General features: G+C 47.0%; 1 protein-coding gene across 1 annotated transcript in view; it reads left to right on the top strand.

The window, feature by feature from the left end:
• The window catches only part of SNX9 (sorting nexin 9), a 190,881-nt gene that overhangs the window by 41,328 nt on the left and 133,008 nt on the right, over nucleotides 1-16,545 (top strand). The window contains exon 2 of the mRNA XM_060115129.1: nucleotides 1,748-1,890. Coding sequence (XP_059971112.1) covers nucleotides 1,885-1,890 — 6 coding nt within the window. The 5' untranslated portion in view covers nucleotides 1,748-1,884. The remainder of the gene's footprint in view (nucleotides 1-1,747; nucleotides 1,891-16,545) is intronic.

The following is a 16,545-nucleotide window of genomic DNA, read 5'->3' as shown; positions in this document are numbered from 1 at the left end:
CCGGAGGCGGACTCTCAACCACTGTGCCACCAGGGAAGCCCAAAAGTGCTTTCTTGAAACGGGGCCTATACATACATAGCACTGTGTGATGCCCTATGCACTTGAATATCTATAGCAAAATTTCTGAATAAGAAATCTGCCTCATAACTCTACAGCTCTCAGAACCTCAAAGCTTCAAATGCTGTAGTCAGAATAAGAGTGCAAGGGGGCAAGGAGACATGCAGCCATCCGAGAAGGTGGACATACTGCTAGGGGCCTGTTTTAAAGGCTCGTCCCTTGATAGACCGAAGCCCAAGACCACCGGAACTGAAAGGACCGACCCAGAGGCAAGACTCAGGGAATTTCTTCCCCATCTCCCAGCTGGGCTCACGACGAGCCTCACTTCTGCCCAGCGTTAAACATCTCCACTGGTCTGTTCTCCAGTTACAGCTTCTTCCTTCCGGGAAATTATTTCAGGAGGCTAAGGCATTTCCGGAAAGGGTAAGAGTCTGAGGGAGAGGAAATGCGGCCCTGCGCCTGGTTCTTCTGAACCGCAGGGACCTCACTTGTCTTGCCAGGCAGATGGATCCTGGAGAAAACAAACTCGAATTGTCCTGCGTTCGGCGGCTGCCCCTTGGAAAGTAAGGTCAGAAGGTTCATCTTACTTAGAACGTTCTTCTGATCCCACATCAGAGGACTTTGATTTTGGCTGCAAGTTGAAAGCTGGGTTGAAGTTATTCGGGCAATATCATTATTAGCCCCAGGGGCTGCCCAGGTGCCCTGAGAGGATCTTTCCACTGTTATGGAGAGTCATGTCATGGAGAGAAACCCAACAAGCATTCCCTCTCCTGCTTGTTGTCCAGAGGGCTCCTGGAATTGAAGATTTTCCTCACGAGACCATAAATTGTCCACATGCATATAACAGGTTTGTCCTGCTCTTCATATCTGGAGTACGAATGTAATTGTGTCTCTTTTTTTGCTTTCATTTAATTACCAAAGACCTTCAATAAGAAGCGGAAAGTGCTCTCATCTGCCCAAAACCAAAAAAACTTCTGGTCTGGCTACCAATGTTTCCAGATACGGTATCCGAAATGGTGGTTAACTCCCCATTATCCATTCTGCCCCAAAAGAATTGTCCACACCACTCATGGTAACCCATTTCCCCTGGCCACTGGGTGGTTTAGCAATAGACATGAAATAGACATGTGACCCAGCCCTAACCACTGAGATGTAAGGGAAGCTGGGGGGCTCCTGGGAAAGGCGCTTTCTTTCCTGAAAATAAAGAGTATCTCACAGTCTCCAGGGGGAAATTCTCTCTCTCAGATGTCTCTCTTTCCTAGTGGCCTCTCTTGGCACCATGTTCCTGAGTGTTAGTCATTCCTGGTAGCGAAGAGAATGCATCTGGGATAGAAAAACACCAGCTCAGATTTTGTGGAGATTTCTCTTTGAATGTGTGGAGCAACAGAGACTACTGATGGACTGGCATAATTTCGGAGTTTGCCTTTTTTTTTGGTCAAAGATTAAAGGAGGAAAAGGACCTTTCCCCACTATTCGATTTAACTCACTCAGATAGATGATAATGTGACAAATGTCACTGTGGTTTAAGCTTGAATGTGAGGAATTTAAAAGCACTTGCTTGAAAAAAGTTGTATTACATCTTAAAAAAACCACAAAAAAACGCTTCGGAATGATTTTGATTTTCCATTCCTTTGAAAAAAAACAAAGCTGAGTGCTTTTCATCCTGAAAATGCCCTTTCATAATTTCTAGGATCCTGGTTGCAAGACACAAATTGAAAATCACCCCCAGGAAACCTCTCCAGTAATTGCATCGATCTATACCCCACGCTTTGATCTCAGACGTTACTGGCGAGGCGGGGTAGAAATCTCAGGTGCTACAGAAAGATAATGCTGGTGAGTCATATTCATGGGATTTTTTTTCCTCTGAAACTAGACTGTCTCAGGTGTGACCTTTGCGATGAGATATAACATCAGCTGACTGACAAGACAGTTGTCAATAGCCACATCTGTTGCTAGCATGTTGGTCTATGATATTTTATCTATACCATCCTCACTGGTGTGGTTGACAGGGTTAAATGATAAAATGTGTGCTGCAGTTCTCTGTTAATTGCAAAGTGGTGCATAAGTACAATTCTTTGATCCATGCAGTCTCTCTCTAGGCACAATAACTTAACTGTATGGTAGGGTTCTTCCAGTTTTCGTTTCTGATTTATGCTTTTCCAAGATTATCAAAGTTCCTACCTCCTTGAGCATGGACATCATACCTTAAGGATACGAATCACTTTGGTACCCCTGCAGTTTCTAACAGCACACAGGTAGGAGATAGTCCAGCCAGCAAGGAAATATTTATTGAAACTTGGGCCTGATCCATAAGGGGCAACATAGTCAAACACATTGGGAAGGTCTGGCTGCAGCCAGCAAAGGGCAGCGAAGATGAAGCTGAGCATCTCAGCAATGGAGGAAGTGGTGCCAATATGCAAACGAGGCCGGGCTCCACGCCCTAAGGCTTGGGAATGGCCGGATAATTCAGGTGCTTTGACAGCCTTTCCCTTGGCTTTTAGCTGTCGTGTGTATGCTACATTACCTCACACATCATCACACTCAATCTTGGATCTTTTACATCCAACCCCGCCCCCATACACACACACACCCCGACCCCATCCCCACCCTAAGAGCCAGCAGTTAAAAATACCTGTAACATCAGGATTATGCCACTTCTCTAGTGAAAATCGGGAAGATTAAGATGATGATAAACACGCTGATGAAGGGAGTCCATAAAAGTAAACTGAAAAGCACAACACAGAAGCTACTTAAGTGCCTGAAAATATTCAGTCGTTATAATAGTTGCCATTTATTACCTATGTGCGGGGTGCTTGACAACCACTTTTGTCTCATAAGCCTCACACTCATGGTCTGAAGTAGCTACGTTGTGGAGCGCTGTGCCCCCGTCACTCTACACGGGAGAGGCAGCGCCAGGGCTCACTTGGGGTCCCGTGCCCTCGGCCACCTCACCGGGTAACGCTGTCACACTCGTTCATTCAGCAAGGAGTTACTGATCGCTTACGGGGGCCCTGCACACTCCTCGTTGCCAGGAATACAGAGATAAAAGAAACAGCGTCGGCTTCCCTGGTGGCGCAGTGGTTGAGAGTCCGCCTGCCGGTGCAGGGGACACAGGTTCGTGCCCCGGTCCGGGAGGATCCCACATGCCGCGGAGCGGCTGGGCCCGTGAGCCATGGCCGCTGAGCCTGCGCGTCTGGAGCCTGTGCTCCGCAACGGGAGAGGCCACAGCAGTGAGAGGCCCGCGTACCGCAAAAAAAAAAAAAAAGAAAGAAAAAAAAAAGAAACAGCGTCCTCCGGCAAGAGCTCGTCTTCCAAAGAAGCATGGAGACTGGTAAACAGATGATTACCGGATGGCATGACACAGACTTGACAGAGAGAAGAGTCACCAAACACAGCCTGGGAGGGCCAGCGAACACCTCCAGGAGGAGGTGACAGGAGCAGCCCTGTGGAACAGCCATAGTGGCACACTTGCGTCGGAGCAAGTTTGAAGGCTGAGTAGGAACAGCAGGCAGTCAAGGAAGGGACTGGGGATGGGGTGGCATGGGCGGGGGGAGGGGTGCCAGGCACAGGGAAAGGTCTGAGAAACGTCCCAAGGGGAACGGGGACAAGCAGACCAAGAGGTGGACAGGGCCCAGGTCACATGGCCTTTTCATGATGCCAAGGAGCATAGGCTTTGCTCTGCAGGCTAAGAGGGTGTTTGGGAGAATGTTATACAGGGCGATGGCCATATCATAAATGTGGTTCCAGAAGTATTGTTAGGCCAGCGTTATGGAGAAAGGATTCGAATGCAGCAAGTCTCTGGACGGAAAGACCAGGGAGGAGCTTCCTGCATAATCCAGGAGAGAAATGATAAGGACCTGAGAAGACAGCCGTGGTGGGAATGGAAGAGGAGGACAGGTTCCAGACTTGCTTAGGAGGAAGAAAAGGTCAGATTTACTGACCAAATGAATGTAAATAAGTAATGTGGGAGAGGCAGGGGTCAAAGATGGCTCCAGGGTTCTGGCCTAGGTCACTGGGTGGATGGAGATGAATAAGTTCCACGAGGACTGTGGCTTATTCAGCAGGTGGCACAGTGACTAGCGTGTCGTAGGTGTTCAATAAATATTTATGGAAGGAATTATGGCATGAATGCCTGGGTGAGGAATATAAAGAAAGAACAAGTAGTTTTGGGGGAGGGGTTGGAATGATGGTACATGTTGAGTGTGAGATGCTTGTGAGATGGTCAGATAAAGACGTGCTGCAGACATTTACATCTGTAAGACTGGAGTTCAAAAGAGACATCTGGGCGAAAAGTATGGATGTGGGAAACATCCACATTCACATTCAGAATAAGGAGATTGGAAGACCAAAAGGAATCATGGTCAGATCCTGGGAAGCATCAACAGTTAAAGGGCCAGCAGACGAACAGGAGCCCTCAGAAGAGGTTTAAAAAATAATGGCAAGAAAGAATGGTGTTGTAGAATTTCAAGATGGATGGGGTGTCACAGGCCCCTGGAAGGCCAAGTAGGATAAAAGCTGGAATTTATGCCTTGAATTTAGCAACCGGGAGAACAAAAGTCACATGGCCCTGGCTAGAAGGAACACTGAGATTCTGCAGACTGCTGGCAGGGTGAGATGAAGCACAGCTGAAGCCGTGGGAGGGTGAGGCCCACAGGCCCGGGGGAGTGCTGTGCAGCAGCGGACCCCGGACAGGAGCAAGCGAACCAATTGTTACACTTGCAGGCATTCTGAGAGCTGCTATTAAACATAGCCATTATTAAAAATTAAATTATATAAACCTGAAAGTTGAATAAATTATACTAAAAACAAAAGTTATAAACAGAAAACCCGTCACTTCCTAATTATTTACATTTTAGTGTTTTCTCAGCTTCAAGGTTATTAACATCTGTGACATCTGGATGGCAGAAATACCGTATAACCGCGTGCTGCTGTACATCTCTTCCCTACCCCGCATTCAGTGATGCCATGGTGATAGCCTGAGACTGGCCATGGTGGGAGGGAGTATTTATACCAGGTGCAAATGCTACAGTTCGGGGCTCTTTTCTTCCAGCGGGCTGCTTGTTGCCATTTACCAGCACGCCACTGAAACCGGGCCAGCAGCTGCCTGTCCCCGGGCTTCTCCCGCAGGGAGTGGCGTTGATCCAATCACTACAGTGAGGCTGGCGTAGGGGAGGCGCTGACCTCAGAGTGTTTAGACAAGGACAGTTCTTAGCGTCAGGGGGGTGCCCGTGTCACCTTTCTAGAGAGTTCTCTCCAGGTTGGTATAGGGGCCAGCCAGAGAGGATTCAGAGGATTTGGGGGCAGGGAGGAAGTAGGTGGCAAGGTTTGGGGTGCCAGTAACTGTCCTGACACTCAGGGCTGGATTTCAGGGCCAGAAAAAACCCAGGATGGTGGCAGAGGCCCGCATGGTCGACTGGTCACCCACACTGTGCTCAGGTGCAGATGACCCCAGCCCTGAGGGTTTTTCAGTTTTCATTGCCTCAGGCCTGGCTGACAGGAGCCTCAGGGCAGCTGGGGGAAACCAGACTAGGGAGGGCAGGATCTGGCAACCAAGCAGGGGGAAATGAGATTTATTTAAGGGGAAAAAAGACCAATTAAAATAATTCTGAAAAAAATCCCATCTGATGGGTAACATGAATCACGGGTTACACTGGGCGGTGTACTGGGAGGGAGGGGGGAGCCGTGGGTGCTGGGGTGCACTGTCTGTAGAGAATTAACAAATAAGAGGAAAACCAACTAATAGGCCTGCTTTTTATTATCGCCAGATGTGGCAATTCTAAACAACGGCAGTGATAAAATACACCTCCTTTGGGGCAGGCTCCTCCCACGCATCCTCCACACATGTATTTTTGACAACCTTCTATGTATCAGTTGATTGTATTAGAACAGCTGACACATACTTCTTTAGTTCCTTTTTTGCTGTGTTTGTTTCATAGAATCACTTATTTTTAGAGTGTTGGAGGCATGTCTTGTTTTTCCATTCAGACACCAACATATATCAAGGGTCCCTGAGGAGCTGTCAGTTACGCTTGGAGTTTAAGGGCATTCGTAAAGATGTAATATGGTCTTTGGAAGAATCGGTAGATAGCCTTGTTTTGTATGTGCCATAAAATAAGTCAGAAGTTGGTTATGAATCACCACTTTCCTATTATTCTAGCATTGTGCCCTGCAGAGCAGAAAGAGGTTTGAAGCATAAATATGGTTTTTTAAAAAGACATGAGCAAACAGGATGTGGAAGGGATGACCTAGAAGCAAGTTCTGTTGCATTTCAACTGTGTGACCTTAGAAGTATTCTATTCAATTGCTCTGAGGCTCAGTTTTCCTGTTTGTAAAATGGGGTTAACAGTACCTGACTAGCTTCTTCCTGGGGCTGGTGAGACCAGGTGTGGGAAGGGGTGATGCACCTTATAAAGCTTGGTGCTGCTTGAGTTCCTCAGGATCCAGGAAGCGGGAGCGTGGAACCCAGAGTGAGCCTATCTGAGGAGGTTAAATGGGGTTTAGATCGGCAACTTCAATTTCCACTGCAGATACAGCGTGCTCAGAAATGTCTGGGGACATCACAGTGAAAACTGGAACTTGGAAACTGGGAAAACAGGTCAGTGGGGAAAGGAGACAGGTCAGGGCTCTCCCGGGGTGGGGCTCACCCCACACAGCCGTGATCACGTAGTAGGTCAGCACCTCACACCGGCTCAAGATCTGCGATGTCTGGTCGGGAAGGAAAAGTCAGGTCTAGAAGCGGCTCCGGGAGCAGCAGTCCCAACACCACTTGCCAACTGGCAGATTCGATTTGAACCAGAAGCCTTTTCTCTTTTCATTGTCTTGGCTGCATTTTTGAAGCGTGGATGGTTCTTCTAGAAAGGAGGGTGGTAGAAATCCTATGAACCCCACCAAATCTCCCAAATCAAATGGAAAAGAATACAAACAAAATGCCCAAATGGCCTCTTTTGCAGCTCACTCTACACAGATTATATGCAGCAATGTAAAATACGGGCTTTTTCTTTACTACCTGAAAAGGGATGGAAAGTTTTTTCCCCCGAGGGTGCTGATGTTGGCACGGTGATGAAGGATGATATACAGTCACCCCTCCCAGGCATGGTCCATCTGCCTTCTTTGATGCTGAGCAGGGGCTGGGGTCTTTAGCCATAGGACAGGGAGGGAGGAGGGCCAGAGAAGCTGCCCTGTGCTCCCAGGTCAGACCCTCCCACCATGAAAGAGCTTTTCCACGCAGAGCTCTAATACTTCTCCGTGGAATTTAAATAACTAAAGACAAAGACAGAAAAGGGTCTCTCCCCTTTCTATCTAGTGCTTAATAAACAGGGTAAGGCTGAGAAGGGAACAGGACAAATCAGATTAGAAGAAACAACCCTTTGAGACAGTCCTGGGCTTCAGATGGTTGACCCAGGAGCATGTCAGGCCAAGAGCTGTGAATCTAGTGTTGGGACCCAGGGCAGGCTGCCCCAAAGTATGCCTCAGTGGCATATTGATTATTTAGAATTAAAGTTACTTAAGAAATGGCCAACGCAAGAAGGACACTATGACCTTCCTTTCTTTTCTCCCTGAAAGCAGAAAATAAATCTCTCATGTGAAACGTGCTCTCCCTGTATCTGGAGGTAGAGGGACACTCTTATTGCCAAAGATAGGGAATTCAGGCCAAGAAGCCTATATAAACAAGCCTGTTACTTCTTTAATTTACTACCACAGCCCAAACTCTGTTTAGATTCTTGACTAATTGAGCACCCAAAACCTAAGTTTCTTTGTCCTGTCAATTCCTCACAAATTTATTGTTTGTCTGAAAAGTATAAAAGCTGCCTGCTTCCTTCTCTGGCTACTTCTTAGGTCCCATTTCTTTTTTTGTTTTTGTTTTTCTTTCTTTTTTTTTTTTTTTTTTTTTTTTTTTTGCTGCACTGCACGGCTTGCAGGATCTTAGTTCCCTTACCAGGGATTGAACCCGGGGCCGGCAGTGAAAGCACAGAGTCCTAACCAGGGGACCGCCAGGAAATTCCCATAGGTCCCATTTCTATGAGACCTCCTTGTATGTGATTAAAATTATTTCCTTCTTCTGTTAACCTGTCTTGTGTCAATTTTATTATTAGTCCAGACACAAGACGGGTACAGGGGGACATTCCTCTCCCCGGCACTAGAGACACCAGATAAGATTCACTCCCAGGTGGAACCCTGCCTTCTCCACAAGTCACCCCCCTCTACCCACCTGCCTGATTCCAGCAGCCCAGCCCACCGTGCCAGTTAACAGCCTACATTTCCCACAGGCCTGACAATCTGTATTATCGGCAATTCCTCAAAACACCGAGGTGAGGTAGTATGAAATTTTATCCTGGCAAACTTTGCAGGGTAAGAAACATGACCAAGTACCCCAATTAATTACTAGCAAATCTAGACTCACACGGTCTTGTGGGTTACACAAACAACCCAGCCACTCTGCTTCTTGTTCTCCAAATGTAGTATCTATGCAGCATGCCAGAATCTCACCAGGCAGGATTTTTACGGCAGAGGAAGAAGACAAAGCAGGTGTCAAGGGTCATTAAGCTCACCCTGGTCTCTTTCTGAAAATCAGCACTCTGACGTGTCCAGGCTACCTTTTAAAGCTCCATGTGTATATGTTGCAAATTTACACTTGCTTTGCATATGCATTTTTGGGTCTATTTTGAGCCAGTTGCTGCACTGAATCAAGATAGTTTTAATTCTGATAATTCTGGGTCTAAAATAATCTGCTGTGGTATTTCCCATCCCTGTGCCCTCTCTGCATCTGTTTCCAAACCATTATTCTGCTCACGCTCATTGGCGTTCAAAGTTGGAGTGGCCAATGGATGCAGAGAAACACAACCTTCACATTTAACTGAGGCTAAGAAGGACTCTTCCTTGGTGATACTGAGGGGAAAGTGTAAATGACAGAAGCAGTAACCAGAAAACGGACCTTCTATCAGAAGCTGGCTCTCTCCCCCAGCCGTGTCCAAAAGCCTTCGCTATGAATGTATAGCGGAAGTAAACCTTAACCACACTGAGGCTTAAAAAAATGACACTGGTTTCTGTATGTGGCTTTTGTAAATCAGTTAAGTTACATCACATTTCCACCTCGAACGTGTGATAATAAGGTCAGGGTTCCCCGGTAGACAGCAGAAAAAACCATATGGCGCCTTCCTACACAGTCTGTTTTTCCCTTCAAGCTGAAAATGAGTCATTTGTTGACATCAGTGGGGCCATCACATGGCAGATACGAAATGTGAATAAATGTGCCTGGTGGAGCAGTAGTGTTGCTGGCGTGGAATGACCCTGGCACCTCCTTGTGGAGGCCAAACGTGACTAAGTCTCTTTCTCTGTACTGTATGGAATTAAATAACCACGTGTCAAAACCCAGCGGCTCCTGCCTTGCAACACTAAACTGTAAAACATACTGGCGGCGCCTAAAACCTCTTGCAAAATATAATTACAGATACCAATGCTTTGAGACTTTGGACATAATCCAACTCAACTTAAAATAGTAACAAAGGCTCAGCGTAAACCTGTGACACAGATTCTCTGAAAAGGGGCCAGGAGTCAGGCCAAGGGCTAATAAGCCTTTTACGATCTGCTCCATTCAACGACAGCTGACCCTTCAACTCTGACCCTACTCTCCACAGAGAATTAGATCTGAAATCCCTCAGGGCAAGTATTTTTGCCCATATTTCCCGTCCCACCATTGCAGGAATGAACTGAGGTGCACAGCTACAACCATGGGAGCTTTGAGGTGTTTGTTTTCTAATTTATTTATCATTTGAATGTAGTTTGGTCATTTCCTGGCGGGAAAGGATCTGGGGTAGATGGGACAGCATCCATCAGGAGTCAAAGATTTCACAACTGCTCATCTTCCATCCCGACTCTCTCGCAAAAAGACTGTAATATTTATTCACAAGGGAGCTCTGGAAACCAGTCGGCTCTTATCTGGGAAAGTCTATAGCAGCAGACTCCTTTGGACCAAGAAACTGACACAAGGTCTTGGGCCCACCATCGTAGCTGATTGTGAGTTGCGTTAGCACATTTCCCCACTATATTATCATTACAAAACGTTTGTGGAAATTTTTTTTTAAAGGGTCTTTGCAGTTGTGATTAAGGATGTTTATTTATTTATTTGTTTGTTTGTTTATGGCTGTGTTGGGTCTTCGTTTCTGTGCACGGGCTTTCTCTAGTTGTGGCAAGCGGCGGCCACTCTTCATCACGGTGCGCGGGCCTCTCACTGTCGCGGCCTCTCTTGTTGCGGAGCACAGGCTCCAGATGCACAGGCTCAGTAGTTGTGGCTCACAGGCCTAGTTGCTCCGTGGCATGTGGGATCCTCACAGACCAGGGCTCAAACCCGTGTCCCCTGCATTGGCAGGCAGATTCTCAACCACTGCACCACCAGGGAAGCCCCGAGTGGAAATTTTAAAACAGTTCATGGCAAGAATAAAGACAATATTTATAGTACATACTTTCTGGAAGATTTGGATGAAATAAATTGTTGATTAAGTATCTTGTCAGTAATTCAGGCACCATTTAACAGTGCCACGGTAATTGTCTAGATGTTATTATTATAATGCTTCATCCTAACTGCGTTTGAATTCTGACACCTGGACACATGCTGGATCATCTGTCCAGCTTACAACGATGCCCAGTTCTCTGGGAACCCTCATCCCTGTCTTCCAAGGGGTTGGGCTGGTCTTGCCTGTCCTACGTCCCCCGCCCCCTGTCCACAGCAGTGTGGACCAGAGGTGCGCACCCCTCATAGGCTCACTCACTCACTGGCCCTTCTCCTGGAAAATGAAATGGAACAAAGGAATCTTTCCCATTAGCTGTACTTAGAACGTATAAAACGTGGGTGCAGCCAGGGACCATGTCCCACCCGTGCACTGAGGAACAGGGAAAGTCGGTCTGCAAAACCCAGAGAGAAAGCGCTGATTTCCTCCAGGGCTCGCGTCCACTTCCTCCCCAAGCCCAGCTGCGAGCTCACTCCTGAAAGCTTACGTTTTCCCCGCTTGTTTAACTCTGGGTGATTGCTGTCCCACACAACAAAATGATTCCTAGCTGGTACAGATTCCTATCTGGGAATCACATCATTTCATGGGGCTTTGAGCTCCAGGCTGATTTGCATCTAAAGCCTTGCAGCATCTCAGAGGCACTGCCTCTGAGTTCTCTGTGCAGAGGCTTCTGGCAACTTGGGTATGAGTTCTGGGCCTGTTCATTCTAAGGATGTGAACTCAGCAAGTCTTCTAGCCTCAGTGCAGCTTAGTTTCCACACCTGTAAAATGAGAAAAACTAACTAAACGTTGATAATGTGATAAAGCACAAAAAACTTGAGCTTTGAGGTGACTCTCGGGTTAAAGTCCCAGCTCTGTCACTTCTCAGAGCCTCAGTGTTCTCATTAGATTGTTTTAAAAATTAGGAAAAAGGGCTTCCCTGGTGGCGCAGTGGTTGGGAGTCCACCTGCCGATGCAGGGGACACGGGTTCAAGCCCCGGTTCGGGAGGATCCCATATGCCGCGGAGCGGCTGGGCCCGTGAGCCATGGCCACTGAGCCTGTGCGTCCGGAGCCTGTGCTCCGCAACGGGAGAGGCCACAGCAGTGAGAAGCCCGCGTACCGCAAAAAAAAAAAAAAAAAAAAAAATTAGGAAAAAAAAAAGATAAATGCACCTGACATGAGACAAGTCCTATGTAACAGGCACTTTTATTATTACTGTTACTGTTATTACTGCTCCTGCTCTCCTTCTTCTTCCCAATGAATGTGAAAATTCTCCATAATCTACAAAGAACAATTTCCTAAAGAAAGGGTATACTTAGAGAATCTTTCTTGAGAAATAAAAAGCAGTTTCTGACATCTCTCTTACTCAGCCAGAGGTGTTTAGCTTTCTGACAATATAACTTCCCAGCTCTGATTGGCTGATCTAGCACGAGAGCTAGAAAACAGGAAGGAAATAGATGTTTTCCCCTCTCAAGAAGAGGAGCTGCAGCCTGGCAATAGCGGGAATGCTGCTGACTCTGGACATGGCCAGGCCTGGATGCCTGTCCTCAGGCCACTTAACTTTCTGAGTTTTTTCTTGGTAGAACCAGAATGACAATGTCATCTGCTCCATGGGATCCTGAAAACATTGGAGTCAGTAGGTATGAAGTGGTACTCAACACAAATTATTTTTAGGACAGTCCTCACTTAGAACTTACCCTAACTCTCCGATCTTCCACCTAGAGCAGCAGAAAGAGAAAACTCATTCCGACGGCCATACAGTGTGGCTCTGTGTTAGTAGGGACCCCCAATGTGTTTTTCAGCAATTTTCCTATTAGGTCATCATTTTAGGAAAAGAGATAAATCAGACCTCCTTCCCTTCATACGCGTTGCATTATTTGGATTTTTTAGGAACTGAAATTTGCATTCAGTGCAACTTAAAGAGAACCATTTTGACAGTTCAAATGTATTGGAATTTCAGTTCAGACCAGGATCCTGTTTTCCCTTTAATCACAAATCATTTTAAAACAAAGCTAAAGGGGTTTCCTTCTAGAAAATAAAAAAACAAATGGCACGCTAAAGATAAAATTAGGGTCTGGGTTCCCAACTTCAGGCCAAAGTTGATTCTCAAAGTGGCTCCAGAAAGTGGCAGTGCTGTGAGGTCCTCAGGTGGAGACTGGGGAGGATGCTGAGCCACGTGGCATCACAGTGGGGGCATCGTACAGTGGGCGGGGCCTGGGAGAGGCACTGCTAGAGCCACAGGCCATCAGGTGGTGGTAGGGCGATCGACTCATCCTGCTTTGTCCAGGACCACCTCAGTTTTAAGCCCAGGGACCAGATAACTCCTCAGTCCTGGGCAAACCAGGACCGTTGGCCACCCCATCAGGTGCTGCTCTGACCTGCCTCATAGGCATCTAACCCTTTAGCCTTCCTAGACATTCTGATCCCTGACTAATCTGTTCCATAGACTTTTCCTAAATTGTCTTCCTTGTTGTTTCTTCTCTGTAGAGCAGAAGACAAACATAACAGGAGGGGGAAAGTGTTTGAGGACAGATAACCAGTGAGGCTATTAACCATGGCTTATATAGCCATGACCTTGGACTAGAAGGGAATTGCCCTCAATTTCCTCACAGCTCGGGACCTCAGAAGCAGTAAACACCATCCCTGGTGATCAGAAAGCGCTCATGGTCTAGCTTTATGGCTGTGTTTGCTTTCTTACTTTTACATCAGTTTATTAAAAGAATATTAATGGGCAACATGGACACTAGAGTTAACTTCCTCTTCATACCCTTTCTTTGGTGATGTATGGAGCAGAGAAGGAAGGATGTCTTCCCTCTCCCACCAGAGGAAATAGACTTGCAAAGAACATGAACCCCCAGAGGAAATTCCTCTTGCCTGATACTTTTTTTGTAAAGCAAAATTTGCTGGAGAGGGGTGGTTCATCATGATTATCAAAGTAATACATGCATATTGTCACAAACGAAAAAAACAACAGAGGAGGAATTTAAAACACACACATAATCCCAGAATGTCACCTTTTAAAACATGCCGAAGAGCAACACAAACAGTGGACATCTTCAATGAGCAGGACTTGTTCAGGTGGGTCACACTGTCATTCAACAGAGCCGCCAGCTGCTCTGACGTCCTCCCCTCTACTGCCCTTTACACAGTAGCAGCAACAGCAAGCCCGTTACTAGATGACAGTACACAGTCTCCTTCCTCCAGGATGCTGAATTTGTGAGAGCCTTGAATCAATCAACCCATCCACCAACAAATACTTGTAAAGTTCCTACGACGGTGCAGGTACCCTGGGAACAAGGCAGGGGAGGACCCACACCCTCACAAACAGAAAATACACTGGGCAAGTGTAATGAATTATGCCAACTGGCAGAGAGAGTGCCGGGCGAGTGGGTAGCCAGGGGATCGCTCTTGTCTGAGAGGCAGGGAAATCTGCCTAAGGATGTTATACATAAGTCAAGACTCGATGGCATCTACGAGTGAGGCAGGTGAAGACAGAGAGGAGGAAAGACGCAGGCCGAAGGGGGCAGCCCGTGGGAAGGCCAGAAGTGGGAGCGTCCTATTAGGGTCAGCAGGGAGAGGGCCAGGTGACTAAAACACCCAGGGCCAGGGACAACGAGGCATGAGCCACGGATGCTGGGGAAGGAGCAGGGACAGAATGGGTGAGGTCTGGAGGTCCATGGGGGCAGGATGGGACCTCTGCTGTGAGCAGGGAGGGCTGCAGAGAGCAGGGTGGGGGTGTGTGGAAGGGGGTAACTGGAGGGAAGAGACGTCTGGAGAGGGAGATGGGAAATGGGCGTGTTTGCAAGGCATCTAGGTGACAGAACCAGTAGAACTTGGTGACTGAATAAATACGGTGATGAGGGGGCCCAGATGGTAGGCTGCAGAAGGAAGGGTCTGAAAGCTGGAAGGACAGTCCCTAAGGCGGGGCTGGCTTCGTGGGCATGCGGCCTGTGCAGTGGCACAAGCCTGTGCTTGGGAGGGCCCAGCACTTGGTCAAAGGCTCTGCTGTCACTGTCTTGAAATACTTAAATCATTTTTACACAAGGGGCCCTGCCTTTTCATCTTGCACCAGGCCTTCAAATTACATCACCGGTCCTACAGAGGGCTAAATGTCTGCCACATGTGTATGCAGAGTCTTCACTTGGCTAATGCGACTTGGACTCCATCCAAGGCTATTTATCCAAGATAAATCGAGATTGTCGATGTATCCCGTCAGGCAGGACACGAATCTAAAGAAGGCTCGGTGGGTCCCAGTCAGTGCAGTTTGTGTCTGCGAGCACATCAAGAAAAGTCTGTGGCTAAAGTTCATGAGAGCCAGAAGACAGAAGGCACACTGTGTACGAGCCTTGGAGACAGTCAGGAGACGGAGGGCATCTTAATAAGCTTGTTGCTTGAGTGAAACAGGAATTTCCCTTACCCAAGTTTCATTTAGTTTAGTAATTCAAGCTAAAAAATTCTGTCGTTCAAGCCAAAGCTAAATGGGTATACCATTTGGCAGAAAACAGTTTTTCAAATGAGTGGTTTATTATTTTATTTGGCTAAAAGTCTCAGGCTACACAAAATTTGCACTTAAAAGAAAATTATTATTGTAAGGGTTTAAAAGAAAATTTATGTATATTCCTATGCATGAACTTCAAGAAAAAGAAAAAAGCAGTCCTTTACAAAATTTAAGGTATAACACCTTTAACTGATTATTCAAGGAACCATCTACAGATAGAATTGCTATGAGAGTTTATAGGCTCTGGATCAAATAATAATTATTACTTTCACTATTTTTTTTCCACTATTTTTAAAAATTTTATTTATTTTTGGCTGCTTTGGGTCTTCGTTGCTGTGCGTGGGCTTTCTCTAGTTGCAGCAAGCAGGGGCTACTCTTGGTTGCAGTGCGCGGGCTTCTCATTGTGGTGGCTACTCTTGTTGCAGAGCACAGGCTCTAGGTGCGTGGGCTTCAGTAGTTGTGGCACGCAGGCTCAGTAGTTGTGGCTTGCGGGCTCTAGAGCGCAGGCTCAGTAGTTGTGGCGCACGGGCTTAGTTGCTCTGAGGTATGTGGGATCTTCCCAGACCAAGAATCAAACCCACGTCCCCTGCATTGGCAGGCGGATTCTGAACAACTGTGCCACCAGGGAAGTCTCTACTTTCACTATTAAATGAGAAAATAAACTATTAAGAATGACTGAGCTATAGATCACCATTCTGAGTTTCTATGGCGTCTTATATCCACTTACAGCAGCAAATTTCTAAAAAATACTAATATTACAGGAAGAATAGGAGAAATCTGGCAAGCCCTTCCAAATATTTACAAGGCTACATCTTGTGAAGTTGACTTAGTAATGTGCTTAAAAGGAAAGGCTTTGAAGTCAGATAGTTTCGGTTTAAACCTCGGATCTGTCTTGGGAAAGTTGTTTAACCTGCCTGAGCCTCAGTTTCCCCACACGTAAAAGGAGGTAATTCCTACTTGCTGTTTGTAATTTTCGTGTTGTTGTCATTCAACAATCTGTATTTTTTTAAGCTTTTTTTTTTTTTTTTTTTTTTGCGGTACACGGGCATCTCACTGTGGCATCTCACTGTGGCCTCTCCCGTTGTGGAGCACAGGCTCCGGACACGCAGGCCCAGCGGCCATGGCTCATGGGCCCAGCCGCTCCGCGGCATGTGGGATCTTCCCGGACCAGGGCACGAACCCGTGTCTCCTGCATCGGCAGGAGGACTCTCAACCACTGCGCCACCAGGGAAGCCCCTAAGCTGTATTTTTAAAATAGCTGCTAACGGATGATTAAATGCAGTTATCTGCATGAACCTTTGTGTATTTCCTTAAAAATAGCCTCAATTCCTTTGATAGGTCACTCAAGTGGCTCTGAGGGCAGGGGGCAAGGCTAGGAATCGGCTGCACTGTTCTGCTTATGACAGAGGGTGAAGGAGTTGGTGTCTGTCCCTCAGAAGAGAAGAGGTGAAGAGAGGGGCCGAGGTCGGGGCACGGGGGAGGGAGAGTGGGGCCAGTGACCTGGT

This window comes from Mesoplodon densirostris, chromosome 12, assembly GCF_025265405.1.
Source record: "Mesoplodon densirostris isolate mMesDen1 chromosome 12, mMesDen1 primary haplotype, whole genome shotgun sequence".
NCBI classification, from domain to species: domain Eukaryota; kingdom Metazoa; phylum Chordata; class Mammalia; order Artiodactyla; family Ziphiidae; genus Mesoplodon; species Mesoplodon densirostris.
This window is presented reverse-complemented; position numbering and strand designations above follow the sequence as displayed.